This window comes from Phocoena phocoena, chromosome 2 (assembly GCF_963924675.1).
Source record: "Phocoena phocoena chromosome 2, mPhoPho1.1, whole genome shotgun sequence".
In the NCBI taxonomy this organism is placed as follows: domain Eukaryota; kingdom Metazoa; phylum Chordata; class Mammalia; order Artiodactyla; family Phocoenidae; genus Phocoena; species Phocoena phocoena.
In genome coordinates, this window is record NC_089220.1 from 102,667,385 (window position 1) to 102,685,021 (window position 17,637).

Here is a 17,637-nt window from a genome sequence, read left to right on the forward strand (position 1 = left end):
TGGAGCAGGAACAGGGAGGAAGGAGATGTGTCCCAGCTGGGTCAGCGGAGGGGTCATCAGCCTCTGTCTTTTCCCAGGTGTACTTCCTGTGACTATGCTTCTGCCCTGCTGCCAACTTCTCCCAGTGATATCAGCACATCTTTTTGGTTGTTGCTTTTCTGGGGGGTTGGATATTCTTGTTTTTAAGAAACTTCCAGGCGTTTGCATGCCCTCTGGAAAAATCCCATAGTCTTTGGACAGCAACTGTAGTAAGATCTTAATAAGACAAAAGGCTCAGTAACTGGGAAGGGGTGTGCTGTTTAACTGAATTTTTCTGATGTCCTTCAGGTAAATTAGAAACCTTTTTAACATACTCAGGTGAAATATTCGTAAAAAGAAGTCTACTTTCCTTTAAAGGCAGATGGTTGACGATTACCATTAAGAAAGATTATTTAGAACTTGGAAATAAGAAAAAGAGGGGGGCAGCATATCTTTGCACGAAGGTATTCTCTTTTTTTTTGGCCATGCTGCATGGCATGCAGGATCTTAGTTCCCTGACCAGGGATCGAACCCGTGCCCCCTGCGGTGGAAGCACAGAGTCCTAACCACTGGACCACCAGGGAAGTCCCACACAAGGGCATTCTTTAAGAAGCTTACCTGCAGGCTCGTTCATTATCTGGGGCAGGACTTCTCACCTTCACTCTACTGATCTTTTGGGCAGGATACTTCTTTGTGTGGGGCTTGGCCTGTGTGCTGTGGGGTGTCCAGCAGCATCACTGGCCTCTCCTTACTAGAGGCCATCCCTCTTCCCCACTCCCTACTCCTGGCTGAGTTGTGGCCAAAAGTGTCTCCAGATAATGCCAAATGTCCCCTGGGAGGCAAAACTGCCCCTGTCTGAGAATCACAGATTTAGAAGAATGAACATTTGTTATTTGCTATCGAACATCTGCTCTTTGCTGTTAAAGGCTCACACTCGGTCCAGTTACTTCTCAATTTGCAGATCTTACTCTGTTGAGAAGCAAATAATTTTTCCCCAGTAGAAGGGAGATTCCAAATGGTATGGTTTTGTATTATCTTGTAGGGCGTTAACCGGTAGTACATCTACACTAGAAACTTGACTCTAACCTTCCTTTATAAGTGCGTACAAATAGTCAGTTTCGCAAAGTGCTCTTGGAACCAGATTTACCATCTTACTGCGTCCGTTAAGTAGTGAGCTGAGCATTTGGTGCACGTTCAATGTGTATTTGGGGAGAGTGGTTTTTTAACTTCAGGGAAAGTTATGCTTTAGCATGGTTAATTTTCCTGGCAGTCCTATGATCTGGGGCTGCCACTGTGAACTTTGGGTCAGAAGGCTCCTAGCTTTCAGATTTGGTTCCCAAGCCTTCTCAAATGTCTCTCTCTGGTGCTTTAACATTCTTCCTGTCCCACACAGCCCTCTCCTCTTGCTATCCACATCGACCAGCCACCCACCTGGTTGGACCCTCATCATATCCACTTGACCACTGTAATATCTGCCCCCCACAGGCTTCCTCACTGCCAGTCTTTTGCCCCTTCCTTCCATCCCTGATAAGATCCACCTCCAAATAAGGATTTTTGAACTGTGGCTCTGACATGATGTTTGTAGGACAAAGACAAACAGGCAGCAGGAACACAGAATTTCTTTTTTTCTTTTTTTAAATTTTATTGAAGTATACTTGATTTACAATATTGTGTCAATTTCTGGTGTACAGAAAAGTGACTCCGTTATACATACATATATTTTTTCATATTCTTTTCCATTATGGTTTGTCATAGGATGTTGAATATAGTTCCCTGTGCTATGCAGTGGACCTTGTTTATCCATCCTGTATACAATAGCTTGCATCTGCTAATCCCAAACTCCCACTCCTTCCCTCCCCCACCCCCTTCCCCTTCCCCCTTGGCAACCGCAGTCTGTTGTTTATGTCTGTGAGTCTGTTTTTGTCACAGATATGTTGATTTGTATTGTATTTTAGATTTCACATATATGTGACGTCATATGGTATTTGTCTTTCTCTTTCTGACTGATTTCACTTAGTATGATAATCTCCAAGTCCATCCATGTTGCTGCAAACAGGATTATTTCATTCTTTTTGATTGCTGAGTGATATTCCATTATGTATATGTACTACATCTTCTTTATCAATTCACCTGTCCATGGACATTTAGGTTGTGTTTCCATGTCTTGGATATTGTAGATAGTGCTGCTGTGAAAAAGCTGGTCTTTCAGATTCAGGGTTAGGGGTTAGGGTTAAGGTTTCGGGTTAGGGTTCCCACACAGTGAGGAAACAGAGACCCAGTTAAAGTCACACAGGGAGGGAGGGGAATCATTTTGAAGAGGTTAGTAATCAGGTTGAATGTGCTGGGAGAGTCTCTGGAAACTGGCTTTGTGCATAAATCCCAGCTGTTACCTGTTCCCCCGTCACTTCCATTGCAAAGTACAGGGCAGAAAGTATTTCCGTTAATGGGCATGGAGAAGGGAGTGCCAATTAATCCAAGCTTTTCTGGCTTCAATCAGCACCTCCCAGAGCCGTCCTGACCCGTTTCCTTTGGCTTCAGTATCTTGCCCACTTTTACAACAGATAGGGCTGGCTTCCTTCTTCCGCCACTCATTGGATCATGTGGCTGGTTTATCCTGATACTCCCATAATTAATTCTGTTTTCTTTTTCCTCCCACGGTCTGTTTCTGCTTTCTTCCAGCCCTCTGGCCTCCCAGTGCTACTTCTCTCTTCCTCCACGAATACTACCTTCTAACCGCTCCTTTTTGTGGTTCTCCCACAGGGAACCAGTAAGTGAGTTAGTCCCTTAAACTTTTCCCCTACAACTATAATTGAGTCAGCTTTGTGTTACATGCTGTTTATCTTTGCGCGATTGCCTAGATCGAAGTACACATCATATCCACTTTCTTGCAATCGGGGTCATGATTAGAGCCCACAAGAATATTTAAATAACACCTGAGTTATCTGGGCTCTGCCTCTCAGGATGTAGCCAAGATTAGATGGTCCCTAATAGAGGTAGTACAGTCCCATGTGTAATACCAGCTACGATTTAGTTTGTTTGCTCTCTCCTTCTTTAGCCAGGTTCTGATTTCCCCTCCAAAATCGTCAGCATTGTGTGGTTTTTCAAAATCACTGACTGGTGTTTACATAATCAAAATTGAAGTGCATTTTTGGAACTTAGTGACACCTCCCCTTCAAGCCAGCACTGTGCCCTTAGGTCCCCATGCCCATTCCTCCCTCCATTCATTGGTGTTTGGCTTTTTCCTGAAGTGCCAAGCCAAAAGGTTCATAGCTTGTTTTCAAAGCATAGCTGTTTGGTCCTAGCATAATCATTGCCTTGACTATTTCATTCCATACCTCAAAATATATTCCAGATGGATCCAAAGTTTAAATGTAACAAATCGCAGAACATTTTTTAAAAGAAAGTGTGGGTGAACATTTTGTATGACCCTGGAGTGGAACTGGGCTTTCTAAGGATTATATGAATTTTGGAAGCCAAAGGGAAAAGATAGATAAATTTAACTACGTAAAGTAACTGCACAACTTCTACGTATCAGATGTTGCGCCTTGGAAAGAACCCCATAAAACATAGTCAAAGTCAAACAACACACTGGGGTGAAATACCTCCAAAACCAGAACACAAAGGATAATTAACTGATAAATTCAAAGAGCTCTCACAAATGAATAAGAAAAACTAACAATCCAATAGAAAAATGGTTAGAAAAAATCAACAGGAAAGAAATTTAAAAAGAAATATAGGGAATTCCTTGGTGGTCCAGTGGTTAGGACTTGATGGTTTCACTGCTGGGGCCTGGGTTCATTCCCTGGTTGGGGAACTAAGACCCTGCAAGCCACAAGGCATGGCCAAAAAAAAAAAAAAAAAAAATGAAATGCAAATGGCCAAAAACATGAAAAGAAGCCCAAGCTTACTAATGATCAAAGAAAAGTAGATGAAAATCATAGTAGGCTATCATTTGTCATCTACTGATTGTGGAAAAGACAAAAAATGAAAGATAATACCAGGTGATGATGAGGGGAACAGGTACTTTTATGGTTAAAGTGGGTAAAACCTTTTGGGTAGTGCCAATTAAACAATTTTAAATCTGCATCTTTGACCTAGAAATTATTCTTCTAATAAATTATTAGAAGTTATTTTTATAGAATAAATTATTCTATAAAAATAACAAATGTACAAAACTGTAATTTTTAATGCAGCAATTTTTATAATTGAAAATGTGTTGGAAATAACTTCATTTACATAGATAATAAAAATGTACTGACATTGAATGTCTTTCAGTGTGTATTGTAAAGAGAAAAAGCAAGATTCAAAAGGGCAGGTAAAACAGAATCCAGTTTTTTGCATCATCATTAGAATAATATATTTTGACTGCTGTTGATATGCATTCTTCTAGAAGATTCCTACAAAGATACCATGAGTCAGTAATTAGGTTGCTGGATTAATAGCTCTTAATAGGTTCAGTGATCCTCCGTCCCTTCAGAGAGGGTCAGGGTTCAGCCACTCAATCACCTGCTCACTCACTAATTGCACAAATTTTCGTTGTGCACCTGAGGCAGTGAGTGAGGTTAAGTAAAGTGACTGTGAAATGGGATTGCCTAAGTGTGAACCCGTCACATGGCGCTCTTCTCGGGCAGGTTAATTTCTTCCCTTATACATGATCCACTCTACCTTCCATCATGGGTGGCAAAACTGAGGCCCAGTGAAGGTACACGCTGCATCCTAGGTGGCTTCCCAGTTAGGGACAGGCAGAGGCTGAGCTAGAACTGTCCCAGGAGAGGCAGCCTGGCTAGGAATTGTATTCCTAGTGTGGGCAGCTGGCGTGCAGAGGTGATAAGGGGGTGGGAGCCGGGCCAGACATCAGGGTACAGATTCTGGCCCTGCCACCTACTAGTTGTGTAGTCTCGGGTAAGTTATTCAGCGTCTCTGTGCCTTACAGGATTTGTTGTGAGAATTAAATGTAAGGTGCTTAAGACGGTGCCCGGCACACAATATGTCTCAGTCTATGATTATCATTTGCAAGGTACTGGGGATTAAAAGGTGGACCAGAAAGCACAGTCCTTGTAACTGAAGGCATTTATGACACAGTGGAGAATAGAGTGTGGGAAATACTATGATGAGGTAATGTTTCAGGATGTTAAGAGAGCGAGGAAGGGGGGCCTCCAACCCAGGCTTGGAGGGTCAGGGGAGGCTGCCCAGGGGAAGCCACAGCCAAGCTGAGACCTAGAGGAGGCAGAGGTGGTCATTCCCTCTGGGTAGACAGAACAGCCAGGGTCAAAGTCCAGAGCTGAGATTGAGCCTTGTTGTTTCCAGGAGTTGAAAGTAAAGCAGGTGAAATCCCTGAGCACAGGTATCCTGATTTTGAGGATAAGGCGACTAAGGTGGACATTCAGCCTGGCTGTTTCCTCTATCCCTACTATTTGCCTGACTGATCTCTTTACCCATCAAGTATTAGCCTAAATGCCACCTCCTCCAGGATGTCTTCCAGGGATCCCACTTTCCCACAGAGCTTTATGTCTACTTGGTACGAGTACCCTTGGTACTTTCCAAACTTTATTGTCCCTGCTTGTTGATTGCTCTTCCTACCAAACTAGGAGCTCCTCCATGGTGATATTTGCATGGCACTTGTTTACCAATGCATACCTGTTAGTATGGATGAGCTCACAGAGGCCAGGAGAGGGTCCAGGAGCTTCCCCAAGGACAAAGGGAGATAGAATTTTCGCTCGAGTTCTTAAATTCCACAACCGTTACACCATGGACTCACGTCCACTACCAACTACGGGAAGCAGGTACATACCCAGGCCAGATGTGGGCTGCAGCCGAGCTTTGCTGGTCAGGGCAAAGACAAAGCTCGTTATGTAGTATTTTGTAATAACCTCTAAGGGAAGAGAATCTGAAAAGGAATATACATATATGTACACGTACACGCGTCTATGTATGAAACCGAATCACTGTGCTGTGCACCCAAAATTAACACAACATTGTAAATCAACTAGACTTCAATTTTAAAAACAGGTAAAAAGAAAAACAGACAAAGCCCATCTCTGATGAGCTGGAACTACAGTATTTGAGGGCTTGAGAGGTACCGAGGACCAAGTTCAGTCTGCTTGGCCTCTCGGTTGCTCAGGAATCCATTCTGCCTTCCTGACTGGTAGGTGTGGGTTGGAGAGAAGTCATAGACGCCACTGGTTCCTACAGGCCTGCACTCCCCCCCCTTCACCTTTCCATCTGCTCCCCACCCAAGAAGGGAGATTCTCTCTGCCTGGGGCCCAGCATGTTGTCTCAATGGTCTATGCCTGAAAGATGGCCATGACCATAACCACAGAGTGTACACAGATGATGGGACCTTATGGGCTAAGACAGCCTAGAGAGGGCCCTACCCTAGAAATACTTTCTTCACGTGCTATCCAAAAGGATGGCATGAAGAGCCGGTAGTTTCCTTATTTCTAATTTGTTTTTTAAGACCAAGAAAATAGAACTAAGATGTACTGTGTGTTGTTTTGTCATTTCATACATTTTTATATTTTCATATTAGTTGGCATGGTGGTCATTTTCCTTTAAAAGATCATATGAGTAAGTGAAGTGGCATTCTGTGAGTGTGAGGTGGTGCAAGTATTTCAATTATCTTGTTTAAGTTGCTCTCATTATAAAAACTTCCAGTTTGACATTCATTAAAAAGGTACTTCTATTAGTATCCAGTTAGACATAAATACATGCATATACATACATATACACATGCACACGATCCTACATTCCCCCCCAAAATAAAGACTGGATCTGTTCACATAGACCTGCAAAGAGGTAAAATCATGGTTGACTTCTGCAATCAAAGACAACATGATATTTTTTTTATTGAAGAATAGTTGATTTACAACGTTACGTTAGTTTCTGGTATACAGCAGTGATTCAGTATATATATATGTGATATATCACATATATATATGATTCATGTAAATATATATTTTCATTTTTAAATTATGGTTTATTATAGGATACAGAATATAGTTCCCTTTGCTATACAGTAGGACCTTGTTGGTTATCTATTTTATATATAGTTGTTTGTATCTGCTAATCCCAAACTCCTAATTTATCTCTCCCCCACCCCGTTTGCCCTTTGGTAACCATAAGTTTGTTTTCTATGTCTGTGAGTCTGTTTCTGTTTTGTAAATAAGTTCACTTGTACCATATTGTAGATTCCACATATAAGTGATATCATATAGTGTTTGTCTTTCTCTTTCTGACTGACTTCACTTGGTATGATAATCTCTAGGTCCATCCATGTTGCTGCAAATGGCATTATTTCATCCTTTTTTTATGGCTGAGTAGTATTCCATTGTATAAATATATACCACATCTTCTTTATCCATTCTTCTGTCAATGGACATTTAGGTTGCTTCCATGTCTTGGCTATTGTAAATAGTGGAAGGCATTATTTTGTTTTGCTTCCTAAGATGATTCTAAAATAGGTTTTTTTTTAAATTAAAAAATATACAATACCTGTGCATTCTAGAAACTGATAAGACAAAAAAAAGGAAACGGAAAACCAGTAGCAATTACACAACCCAGAATACCGTGCTTAATATTTTAGTGCATTCCTTTCCGGACTTTTTCCTGAAATGTGTTTTTAAATAAGACACAAACAGTGGTGGTGGTGGTGGTATGGGGACGGGAGAAGTGGTGGTAGAGAGAACGGGAATTAGAGCTCCTGTTCTGTACTCTGCAGGCGTCAGACTAACTTCTTTTTACTTCCCTGAAACCTATGCCTTTTTCATACCTATGTTTCTAAATGTCCCTGAATTAGGAAACAGCTTCTGTATGGGTTAAGAATTTGTGACTCATGTAAGAGACCTGAAAAAGTAGTGGCTGTATAAGGCAGAAATTTGTTTCTTTCTCATATAAATGAAACCCAGAAGTAGGCAGTCTAGAACTGGTGAAGTGGCTGTATGGTATGACTATCTTTCAGCTCATGACTTCCTTTCTCATTGTTGCCTCCAGGTCCTAGATAGCTGCTGGAGCTCCAACCATTACATCTGCATTCATGATAGTAAAAGAAGGAAGGGAAGAAGGGCTTAGCCTCTCGCTTTTAAGGAGCTTTCCCAGAAGTCCCCTTTTATACTTTTAATTGTAATTTTATTTATGATTTCTTCATAGTCAAATCTATTTCTTTTTTGTTTATAATTTTCAGGTTTTGGTATAATAGTAAAAATATCTTCCCAACCTAGTATCATTAAAGTATTCTGTACATTTTCTGGAATTTTAGAACTGTTTTTTTCTCTTTAGTTTTAATCTGAAATTTATTTATGTTTATAGAGTGGGGTAGAGATCTAACATTCTTTTTCCAAATCGCTGCTGTAAAGGGACATTTTCTTTAACCCACAATATCTGTTCCTCTTGTAGCCATTAGCCAAGATCCTTCCCTAGACAGTACAAGAGGCACCCAGACAAATTCTTAATCTTTTTTTTCTAGGTTTCATTCAGACCTACACTAATTTGCTCACACTTGTATTGCTAACCATTCCCTTTTTAGTTTTAACCTCTGGACCTCCATTGTATCCAACACACGTCCTTTTTTGCACTCATACATGGCATTATAATCCATGTTCAAACATTTCACCCACACAGGACTGTGAGCACCTTGAGAGTAGGGACTGTCTTAATCCACTTGGTATTTCTAACATTGAAAATTTAGCAGCTTGCTCAATCAATGTTAAACTGACTGAACGAATGAAAGAGTGTCATGTTACACGCCATTTGTTACAAGTTCCCTTTAAAAGGTTACTTTATAATGACTCAGTAGGAGGTACCTTAATCTCTTAGTTAAATCTCATTTTTGGGACGTTACTTCTGAGGAAGTTTCCTCAACAAAATTAATCCCATTAATGCTGTTTGGACTTCAGTTGGTTTCAACTCTGTGGCATTGTATTTTTGTGGACAATTGGAGGGTACCTCCATACATCAATTCCAGTAACTATTAGTAAGCCAGGGTTTCAAGACTCCAGTACTTAGAGGACCTCTCAGGGACCCTGGGGAAGCTGTTCATTCAGGAAACATTCCTGGTGCATCTGTCACTTGGAAGTTCTCATGCTAGCTGCTCTAAGGAGGCAGAGCTGAGTTAGAAATGGCCTTTGCCCTTGGGATCAGGACACCACAATGAGGATGAGTGAGGTTTTTTTTTGTGTGTGTGTGGTACGTGGGCCTCTCACTGCTGTGGCCTCTCCCGTTGCGGAGCACAGGCTCCGGACGCGCAGGCTCAGCGGCCATGGCTCACGGGCCCAGTTGCTCCGCGGCATGTGGGATCTTCCCAGACCGGGGCACGAATCCGTGTCCCCTGCGTCGGCAGGCGGACTCTCAACCACTGAGCCACCAGGGAAGCCCAAGGATGAGTGAGTTTTGATGAGTTCATGGGGCGGGGGTGGCATAGAAAAAGCCTAGCCGTGGCTGCCCCTCGGTCTGCGTGGCTGCCCCTCTTCCTGCTGAGAAGCAGGAACCTTGGTCTTGGTAGAAATCAGAGCATCACCCAAAGGTGGGGCATGGGGAGTAAGGAAAGGTGGCCTCCTTTATAATTTAGCAAATGATTCACCTTGGAAACATGAGGAGCAGGGAGGAACAAGTTGGATTATTTCACCCAAGGAGATTGTTTTCTTCTCTACTCTCAAAAGTTTCCTCTGCATTCAGCAAATAAGTACTTATTGAGTTCTGTGGGCTGTTTTTTTTTTTTCTTTTCTTTTTTTTCTTGAATCTCTTTTTTCCTTCACTGTAGGTGGAGTGTGTCCAGGGGGAGGGAGAGCTTTGGGTGCATAGAGGGAGTGGAGGTCTGGGTGGGATTGGAGAGTGCCCCCAGCCAGCCAGCCAGCAAATCTCAGCTGACCCTGAGCTGTGTCCTACATCCCTGATTGGAGACAAAGATGATCATACTGAGTCTTTGAACCACTTCTCTGTGGCTAGAGATCATAGCCCATCTTCTCCAAGAGCCTACTGATGCAGAACATTGAATAAGGTTAGGGCTCAAGGTACCCGCACCCCATCTTCTTCAGTACCTTTTGTCTCTTTGAGACTCCAGCTCCACCCATCTGGTAACAAATGAACTTGGCTTGCTTCTCTCTTTCTATTTCCTGCCTCTCCTAGTCATGGCCTCTTCTCCTTAGCCAGTCAGTGGGGCTCCCCTTGCTCTCCGTGACCACATGCAACCTTTCTCTTCTGCGCAGCCTTAGAATTCTGCCAACACCTACTGTGCTGGGTGCTGAGAGAGAATGAATATGATTTCCAGGAGCTTGTAGTCTAATGAGAGGACAAAACAGACACATACTAGAGATAAACACCACCACGATGAAATAAGTAAAAGGGTGCATTTGCCAGTTTGTAAACTCAGCTTAAAATGGTCGGATCCCGGGCTTCCCTGGTGGCGCAGTGGTTGAGAGTCCGCCTGCCGATGCAGGGGACACGGGTTCATGCCCTGGTCCGGGAAGATCCCACGTGCCGCGGAGCGGCTGGGCCCGTGAGCCGTGGCCGCTGAGCCTGCGCGTCCAGAGCCTGTGCTCCGCAACGGGAGAGGCCCGCGTACCGCAAAAAAAAAAAAAAGATAACACATATGGGAGACTTAAAACCTGGCATATGCAGGCCCTGGGTGAAGGTTACTGTTAAGTAGTCTCCAGTACCAGCCGACAGAGGCCATTTTGCTCACAGAATAGCTCAAGGAGGGTACAAATAGTGTTCTTTAATTCTGGATCAAGGGAAGGTATTGATGCTGGTGATGTGGGTAGATCAGGGAAGAGACCTGGAATTGTTCCCTTCTCTGTGCTCTGGAAAGAGGCTCAGTTTAAGTGGTCAGTGTTAGCAGTGCAGAGGGGAGAGGTGAGCTGCAGCTGACCCCAGGGAAGTGCAAGAGAGGAAACAGAATAGCTGGAGAGAGGCACAGGAAGATCAGGAGCCGGGTAACCCGCAGAGATCACAAAGCAGCAGATTCCACACCTTAACTCCATGCTGACCATAAAGAGAAGGTGGGGACCAGGCAAGTTTCAAGGTGTAGGAGCCCAGATCTAAGGAATGAATCCCTTCATAGGGGTTTCTTTTAGCCCTGCTGAGGCCCAACAGAGCCAGGTGAGCCTGGGGGCAAATGTGTCCAAGGGTCCAGGATTACATGAAGATACTTACAAGTCCCAAGCACTGAAAATGATGAGAGCACTCAGCTCCCTCAAGTACTGAGAATAAAAGCAACATTAAACCCGATAATAAGTATAAGCCTAACACAGTCCAGAGTTCCCACAATGACTACTGCTATGGTGTCATTTCTGAAATAGCAGACTTTTCCTGCTCAGACACCTCAATCCTTTTCTCCTAATCATGAGTTTAGTCTGATTACTGGGCAGATAGTTTTGCCTCCTTCTGCTATTTTGAACTGTAAATCCCTGTATGTCTGTGAAATGGTCTAAGCGTTCCAATAATGGGGAGACTAAGCCAGGCGCATCAGGGTGGATCTGAAAGAATCCAGTGGAGTTTGGTGTTAACTTCGATGGAGGTACAGGGGAACCTGCAGTCCCAACAAGAGCGTCAGAGGAAGGCCCTGGGAAGGCAGCAGGGATCCGACCTTTTTTTTTTTTTTTTTTGCGGTACGCGGACCTTTCACTGTTGTGGCCTCTCCCGTTGTGGAGCACAGGCTCCGGACGCGCAGGCTCAGCGGCCACGGCTCACGGGCCCAGCCGCTACGCGGCACGTGGGATCTTCCCGGACCGGGGCACGAACCTGTGTCCCCTGCATCGGCAGGCGGACTCTCAACCACTGCGCCACGAGGGAAGCCCCAATATGTGTTATCTTGTTTAATCTTCACAGCAATCCTATAAAATAGCTATTTAGTATTAGCCCCAGTTATACCAAGGAAATCACTGAAGCACGGAGGGATTACAGAATTTTCCCATGGTCACACAGCTAGAAAGTAGCAGGGCCAGGATTCAGACCTAGCTCTCTCCTGCCAAAGCCCAGGTGTGCCCATAACTACTAGCCACTTGGTGTTACTCATACGTAGATTATCTTAACAAAATATATCCACAATTTGTTAATGTTACATTAGCATATATTTAGCAAATAAAAGTGGATACCTGTTTTGGTTACCTTAAAAATCAAATATTTAAAATATTTTCTCTCTATTGAGAGATTCTTTGATTTTTTTTATGGGAAAGAAGGTGGGACTTTGAGGTGGCCATCAGAGACGTAAGATATAAACAAATTAGAAAGATTTTGCTAGATTCCGATACTGGAGCAAGTGTTGATCCTTTAATCGTTTTTGCCCCGGAGTGACCAAAGCTGACAGAAGACAGAGCCGGTGGAGCGGGGTCAATAAAAGAGCGGGCGCACATGACTCCATATGGCTCCGTGCCATTGGTCTGTGTTCATCTACAGTCAGAAACAGGCGGAGGAGGTCCAAAAAAAGAAAAGACCTAAATTCCCGGTGCTTTATTGCGGGCTGCATAAACAATTCTTGCAGGAGGAAGGCAACGCTAACTCATCTTCGTTATTAAGCTGTTGTCTTCAGATGAAGCCTGCCCTCCTGGACTCAGCTTTGTGGTGCTGGATGAGGGAAGTCTGCAAATCACGTTTGTGCTTTGCCAGCTGCCCCTTATTAGGGTCTGCCAATAGGGGGCGTTGGAGGAAGACAGACTGGAGGCGGGACTTCCTGTTGGCGTCGAACATATTTCCTGCTTCTGTGAGCGTCACTATGTCAACGCCCTTTTCCTTCGCAGTTGTGTGATTCCTTTATGTAGCTGCCCTGAACCTAGTTTACAGTAACGGAGCACAGAGACACCAGGCTCCTCAGGAGATGTCTGGATCTCAGCCTAGGAGACCCTCCTCTGAGCTCAGAGACCCCAGCACCAACCAGAGGTCTGAGTTTCCGCTTGTTGGCATCCCCTTACCAAATTCTCAATAATCTCCCAATATTTTCCTCTTTCTTCCAGCCTAGGGGTGGTAGCTACTTCCAGCAATTGTTACTTCCTTAATAATTTAGCATCATCTACCCCTCCCCCTGCTTTCCGTTGTCTACTTAACTTGATACCTGGTTAAGTTCTTTATGTGAAATTATTAAATTTGTTATTTCAAATATTTGGCCAGGAATGCTGCATATTTGGAGGGGTGCTTTGGGGGTGATGGGGAGAGGCAAACAGTGGCAAACAATGGCAGCAGTTTTGAAGAAGTAAGTTTTCACACTGTATTGCCAAAACCACCCATGGGGCTCTCACTGAAGTCCAACCACCCTTAGTTTTAGCCTTGTTCAGACTGCCAGGAACCCTAGACTCACAGACATTAGTGACGGAGATCTACAGTCTGGAGCCCCGAGGATATTTCTCCAACTTACAAATTATTAACAGTAATGGAAAGACAGGCAAATGAATTTTTTTTTTGAGTAGTTGCCATGGAAGAGCAAAGTCTGTTTTTCACCGACTTTTCCTTTAAAGTAAAAGAACAAAAGAAATAATCCTTGAAGGTCATTTTTATTGCCTCACTCTTCAGTGAAATTCAGGGAGTATTCAGGGAACATAAGAGGAGAGATATTTGAACTCCAGGCCAAAAGAAGATAGGGGCATACCTGTGTGTTTCCATGGTTCCTTGTTAAGGGGAAAAAAAGCTTTCAAGTTCTTGTATGAGTACTGAAAAGTTTTTATGAATGGTTTTGTGGCAGGAGAACGAGTACAAACTGGGCTATTCTGGATGAAATAGCTGCTTGCCTGCTCACGCATTGCCAGCATGTTTTTCCTACTTGCTCACCTCCCTGAATGACTTGTTCTTGAGAATATACTCCTGAATGATATATCTGAGCTGGCTCTCTTATCTGAGAGCAGGAAGCTAGAAGGTGAGTGACAGAGCCACCTGCTACTCTTTACTTTGCAGAGATTAAGGAGTCTGACACAGTTTCTTGGACATCCTGTGAATGTTGGAAAATATATTTTGGAGAGGCTGAAAAAAGAAGAGACATGGTGTTCACATTTGCTTCCATGGAACCCAACAGCTCTTCCCTTGGGAAAAAGATCTTCCCTAAATAGGAAAGAAGCTATTAAAGGTGAGAGTTTTCTTTACTTTTCATTTTTTCATCCTCTTAGATTCCCATAAGTTATTACTAAAGAGGATACAGTCTTATGCTTTGAACAAGATTACGATAAGGGAAAAGAATTATTGCTGGAAGGATATGTCACACTTTGTTCCTCTTTTTCTCCTTTTGGGGATTTTTTTTTCCCCTATACTATCTGGTTTTCTTTGTTGGTACTAAGTACCCTTAGTGATTCAGATACACATACTTTTTCATATTCTTTTCCATTATGGTTTATCACAGGATATTGAATATAGTTCCCTGTGCTGTATAGTAGGACTTTGTTGTTTATCTGTTTTTTACATAGTAGTTTTAAGTACCCTGTCTTATATTTAAAAGGTAGCTGTGGTTTGGAGGAACAAGTATTAGGCTAACAGACACACGCCCCCCCAAAAAAAAATTGGGGGAAGAGGGAGCATGGAAGAGTCCCAGATTTGCTTCCTATAATGTATAGGACATTTGGCATGTTATTTTGCTTCCGTTTTCCTCTCTATAAAAGAGGCCTAATATCACTATGTTTTAGGCATGTTGTGAAGATTCAATGGGAAAATGTAAAGAAATTTCTGGCTCAAAGAAAGTTCTCATTAAATATTGCATATGCATAGCTTTGTGTGTCTCTGTGTGGATATATTTTAAATTTGGATAGACTGAGAGTTATCTGTATGAATGATTACAATGTATTTTTGGAATTACATCCAATTTTTTGTACTTGTTTAAGAACATTTTCTTTAAAGCGTGGCTAGATGCCACATCTAACCAATGAATTATATGTGGTGAAAGCATCCTAAAATGTAAACTGCCAAATAAGAGCAAGAACTGTACTTTTTTTTTTTTTTTTTTTTGCGGTACGCGGGTCTCTCACTGTTATGGCCTCTCCCGTTGCGGAGCACAGGCTCCGGACGCGCAGACTCAGCGGCCATGGCTCACGGGCCCAGCCGCTCCGCGGCATGTGGGATCTTCCCGGACCGGGGCACGCACCCGTGTCCCCTGCATCGGCAGGCGGACTCTCAACCACTGCGCCACCAGGGAAGCCCTACTTTATCTTTCAAAAGGACATTTCTAGAACTGAAGCTGAGAGTTTGAATTTTCTCTCTAGACCGATCAGAAATTCTATTCCCCAGTTAAGAGCTATGTTAGAAACAGGGTGGTAAGGTTTGGGGGGAAGAAGGAAAAATGAAGGGTGGGGAGTTCTCTTATTAATTACACCTCTACAGCAACAGGTACTCAGCTCTGCTTCCCTTTCTCTCTCCTGAGGTGGAGGTGGACCCAGATCCTGATTCCAATGCCAGCATGATCAGCTGGTTTGTAGTGTCAGGCTCTAGACCTCCATCAGTGAGCTGGGTGTATGAAGTTCCTGGGCAGGACTTAGGATATTTGTGTAGAGAAGAAACCTATTTTTGCCATCACTGCGGAGTTGAACTTGATGTTCCTTGAGCATGTTCCAGGTTAGTTTGTAACTGAAGGCATTTTGTTCTGTCCAAGGATTTCATCCTCCTCCTTCCCTGTGCCCAAACTCTACCGATCTCCCATTCCATGAAGATGATTGGGTGGAAGAAGAAACTCTGCAGGGGGCATCACCTGTGGGCCGTGGGCTGCTATATGCTGCTGGCCGTTGTTGCTCTGAGACTTTCTCTCAGGTTAAAATGTGACATAGATTTCCTGGATCTGGAATCCAGGGACTTTCAAAGCCAGCGCTGTAGGGACATCTTGTACAAGTCCCTGAAGCTGCCAGCAAAGAGATCCATCAACTGTTCTGGGGTCACCCGAGGGGACCAGGAAGCAGTGGTCAAGGCTCTCCTGGACAATCTGGAGGTCAAGAAGAAGCGGGAGCCTTTCACAGACACCGATTACCTCAACATGACCAGAGATTGTGAGCAGTTTAAGTCCCAAAGGAAGTTCATACAGTTCCCACTGAGCAAAGAAGAGTTAGACTTCCCCATCGCATACTCTGTGGTGGTCCATGAGAAGATTGAAAACTTTGAACGGCTGCTGCGAGCTGTGTATGCCCCTCAGAACATATACTGCGTCCATGTGGATGAGAAGTCCCCAGAAACTTTCAAAGAGGCAGTCAAGGCCATTATTTCCTGCTTCCCAAATGTCTTCATGGCCAGTAAGTTGGTCCGGGTGGTTTACGCCTCCTGGTCCAGGGTGCAGGCTGACCTGAACTGTATGGAAGACTTGCTCCGGAGCTCGGTGCCATGGAAATACTTACTGAATACATGTGGGACAGATTTTCCTATAAAGACCAATGCTGAGATGGTCCTGGCCCTCAAGATGTTGAATGGGAAGAACAGTATGGAGTCCGAGATACCTACTGAGTACAAAAAGTCTCGCTGGAAATACCACTATGAGGTGACAGACACATTGCACCTAACCAGCAAGATGAAGGACCCTCCCCCTGATAACTTACCTGTGTTCACAGGGAATGCCTATTTTGTGGCTTCTCGAGCCTTTGTCCAACATGTCTTAGAGAACCCCAAATCCCAACGACTGATCGAATGGGTAAAAGACACCTATAGCCCCGATGAACACCTCTGGGCCACCCTTCAGCGTGCACCGTGGATGCCTGGCTCTGTCCCCTACCACCCCAAGTTTCACATCTCAGACATGACCGCCATTGCCAGGCTGGTCAAATGGCAGTTCCATGAGGGAGACATCAGTATGGGGGCACCTTATGCACCTTGCTCTGGAATCCACCAGCGGGCTATCTGCATTTATGGGGCTGGGGACCTGCACTGGATTCTTCAGAGTCATCACCTCTTGGCGAACAAGTTTGACCCAAAGGTGGATGATAACGTTCTGCAGTGCTTAGAAGAGTATTTACGTTATAAGGCCATCTATGGGACTGCACTCTGAGACACACCGTGAGAGGATTGCTACCCAAGGGGCAGGAACATGTACAAACGTGCCCAGAACATGCTGGGACAGTGTGGGGTGGGAGACCAGGGCGCTGGAATCCGTGGCATCTCCCTGGGTCAGGGGGCGGCTCTCGGAGTGTGATGAGTAGATTTGTTGCCTTGCAAATCGCTGCTCTGGGTGAACACTGTTGTGTCCTCACCTCACTTCCAATAGCTTCTCCACTGACTTTCCCACCGAGTTGGGAATAAGAACCAGCTCTCTGCATGAATAAGGGAGGGAAGTGTGGCAGGAGACCCTGGATTTTAGTTCAATTCTTGGTATTGGCCTTTTCACTCTTTGGAGATGCCATTCCTAATAATTCTAGGCTTGGTAGTAGGGAGGGGACTTTGAGGGAAAAAAGGCCTTGTATTTTGTACTACTAGCTTAAAAATAAAGAGCTTCTGATTCACATCCCTGACTCTACTCTTTGTCTAGTAAGCCAGAGATAAGATAAAACTCTGAGACGTTTTCTCATAACTACTGGTGACATTTAAAATCCCTGGTGGCTACCAAGGGAATCCCCATTGTTCCGGAATGATCATGGCAAGCTGTATAAATGGCAGATGCAAAAGAATATAGAGGAACACAGCTGATTCTTTCATTATTGAAAGCCCTCCTCATTTTGTTAACATCGCCAGATTCATGACTTTTCT

General features: G+C 43.9%; 1 protein-coding gene and 1 non-coding gene across 2 annotated transcripts; one reads left to right on the forward strand and one right to left on the reverse strand.

Moving 5' to 3' along the window:
- Positions 1 to 529: 529 nt before the first annotated feature.
- TRNAG-UCC (transfer RNA glycine (anticodon UCC)) lies at positions 530 to 602 on the reverse strand. Its single transcript has one exon. It is a non-coding gene; the product is annotated as a tRNA-Gly (tRNA).
- A 14,972-nt stretch (positions 603 to 15,574) lies between these two features.
- Positions 15,575 to 17,391, forward strand: GCNT3 (glucosaminyl (N-acetyl) transferase 3, mucin type). Its single transcript, XM_065872390.1, has one exon. It carries the CDS (start codon positions 15,620 to 15,622, stop codon positions 16,940 to 16,942), a length of 1,323 nt encoding a protein of 440 aa, XP_065728462.1. The 5' UTR covers positions 15,575 to 15,619; the 3' UTR covers positions 16,943 to 17,391.
- The last annotated feature ends 246 nt before the right edge of the window (positions 17,392 to 17,637 follow it).

What these genes read in the sequence shown, in the direction of transcription:
- GCNT3 (XM_065872390.1), top strand. Translation starts at nt 15,620, where the DNA reads ATGAAGATGATTGGGTGGAAGAAGAAACTCTGCAGGGGGCATCACCTG.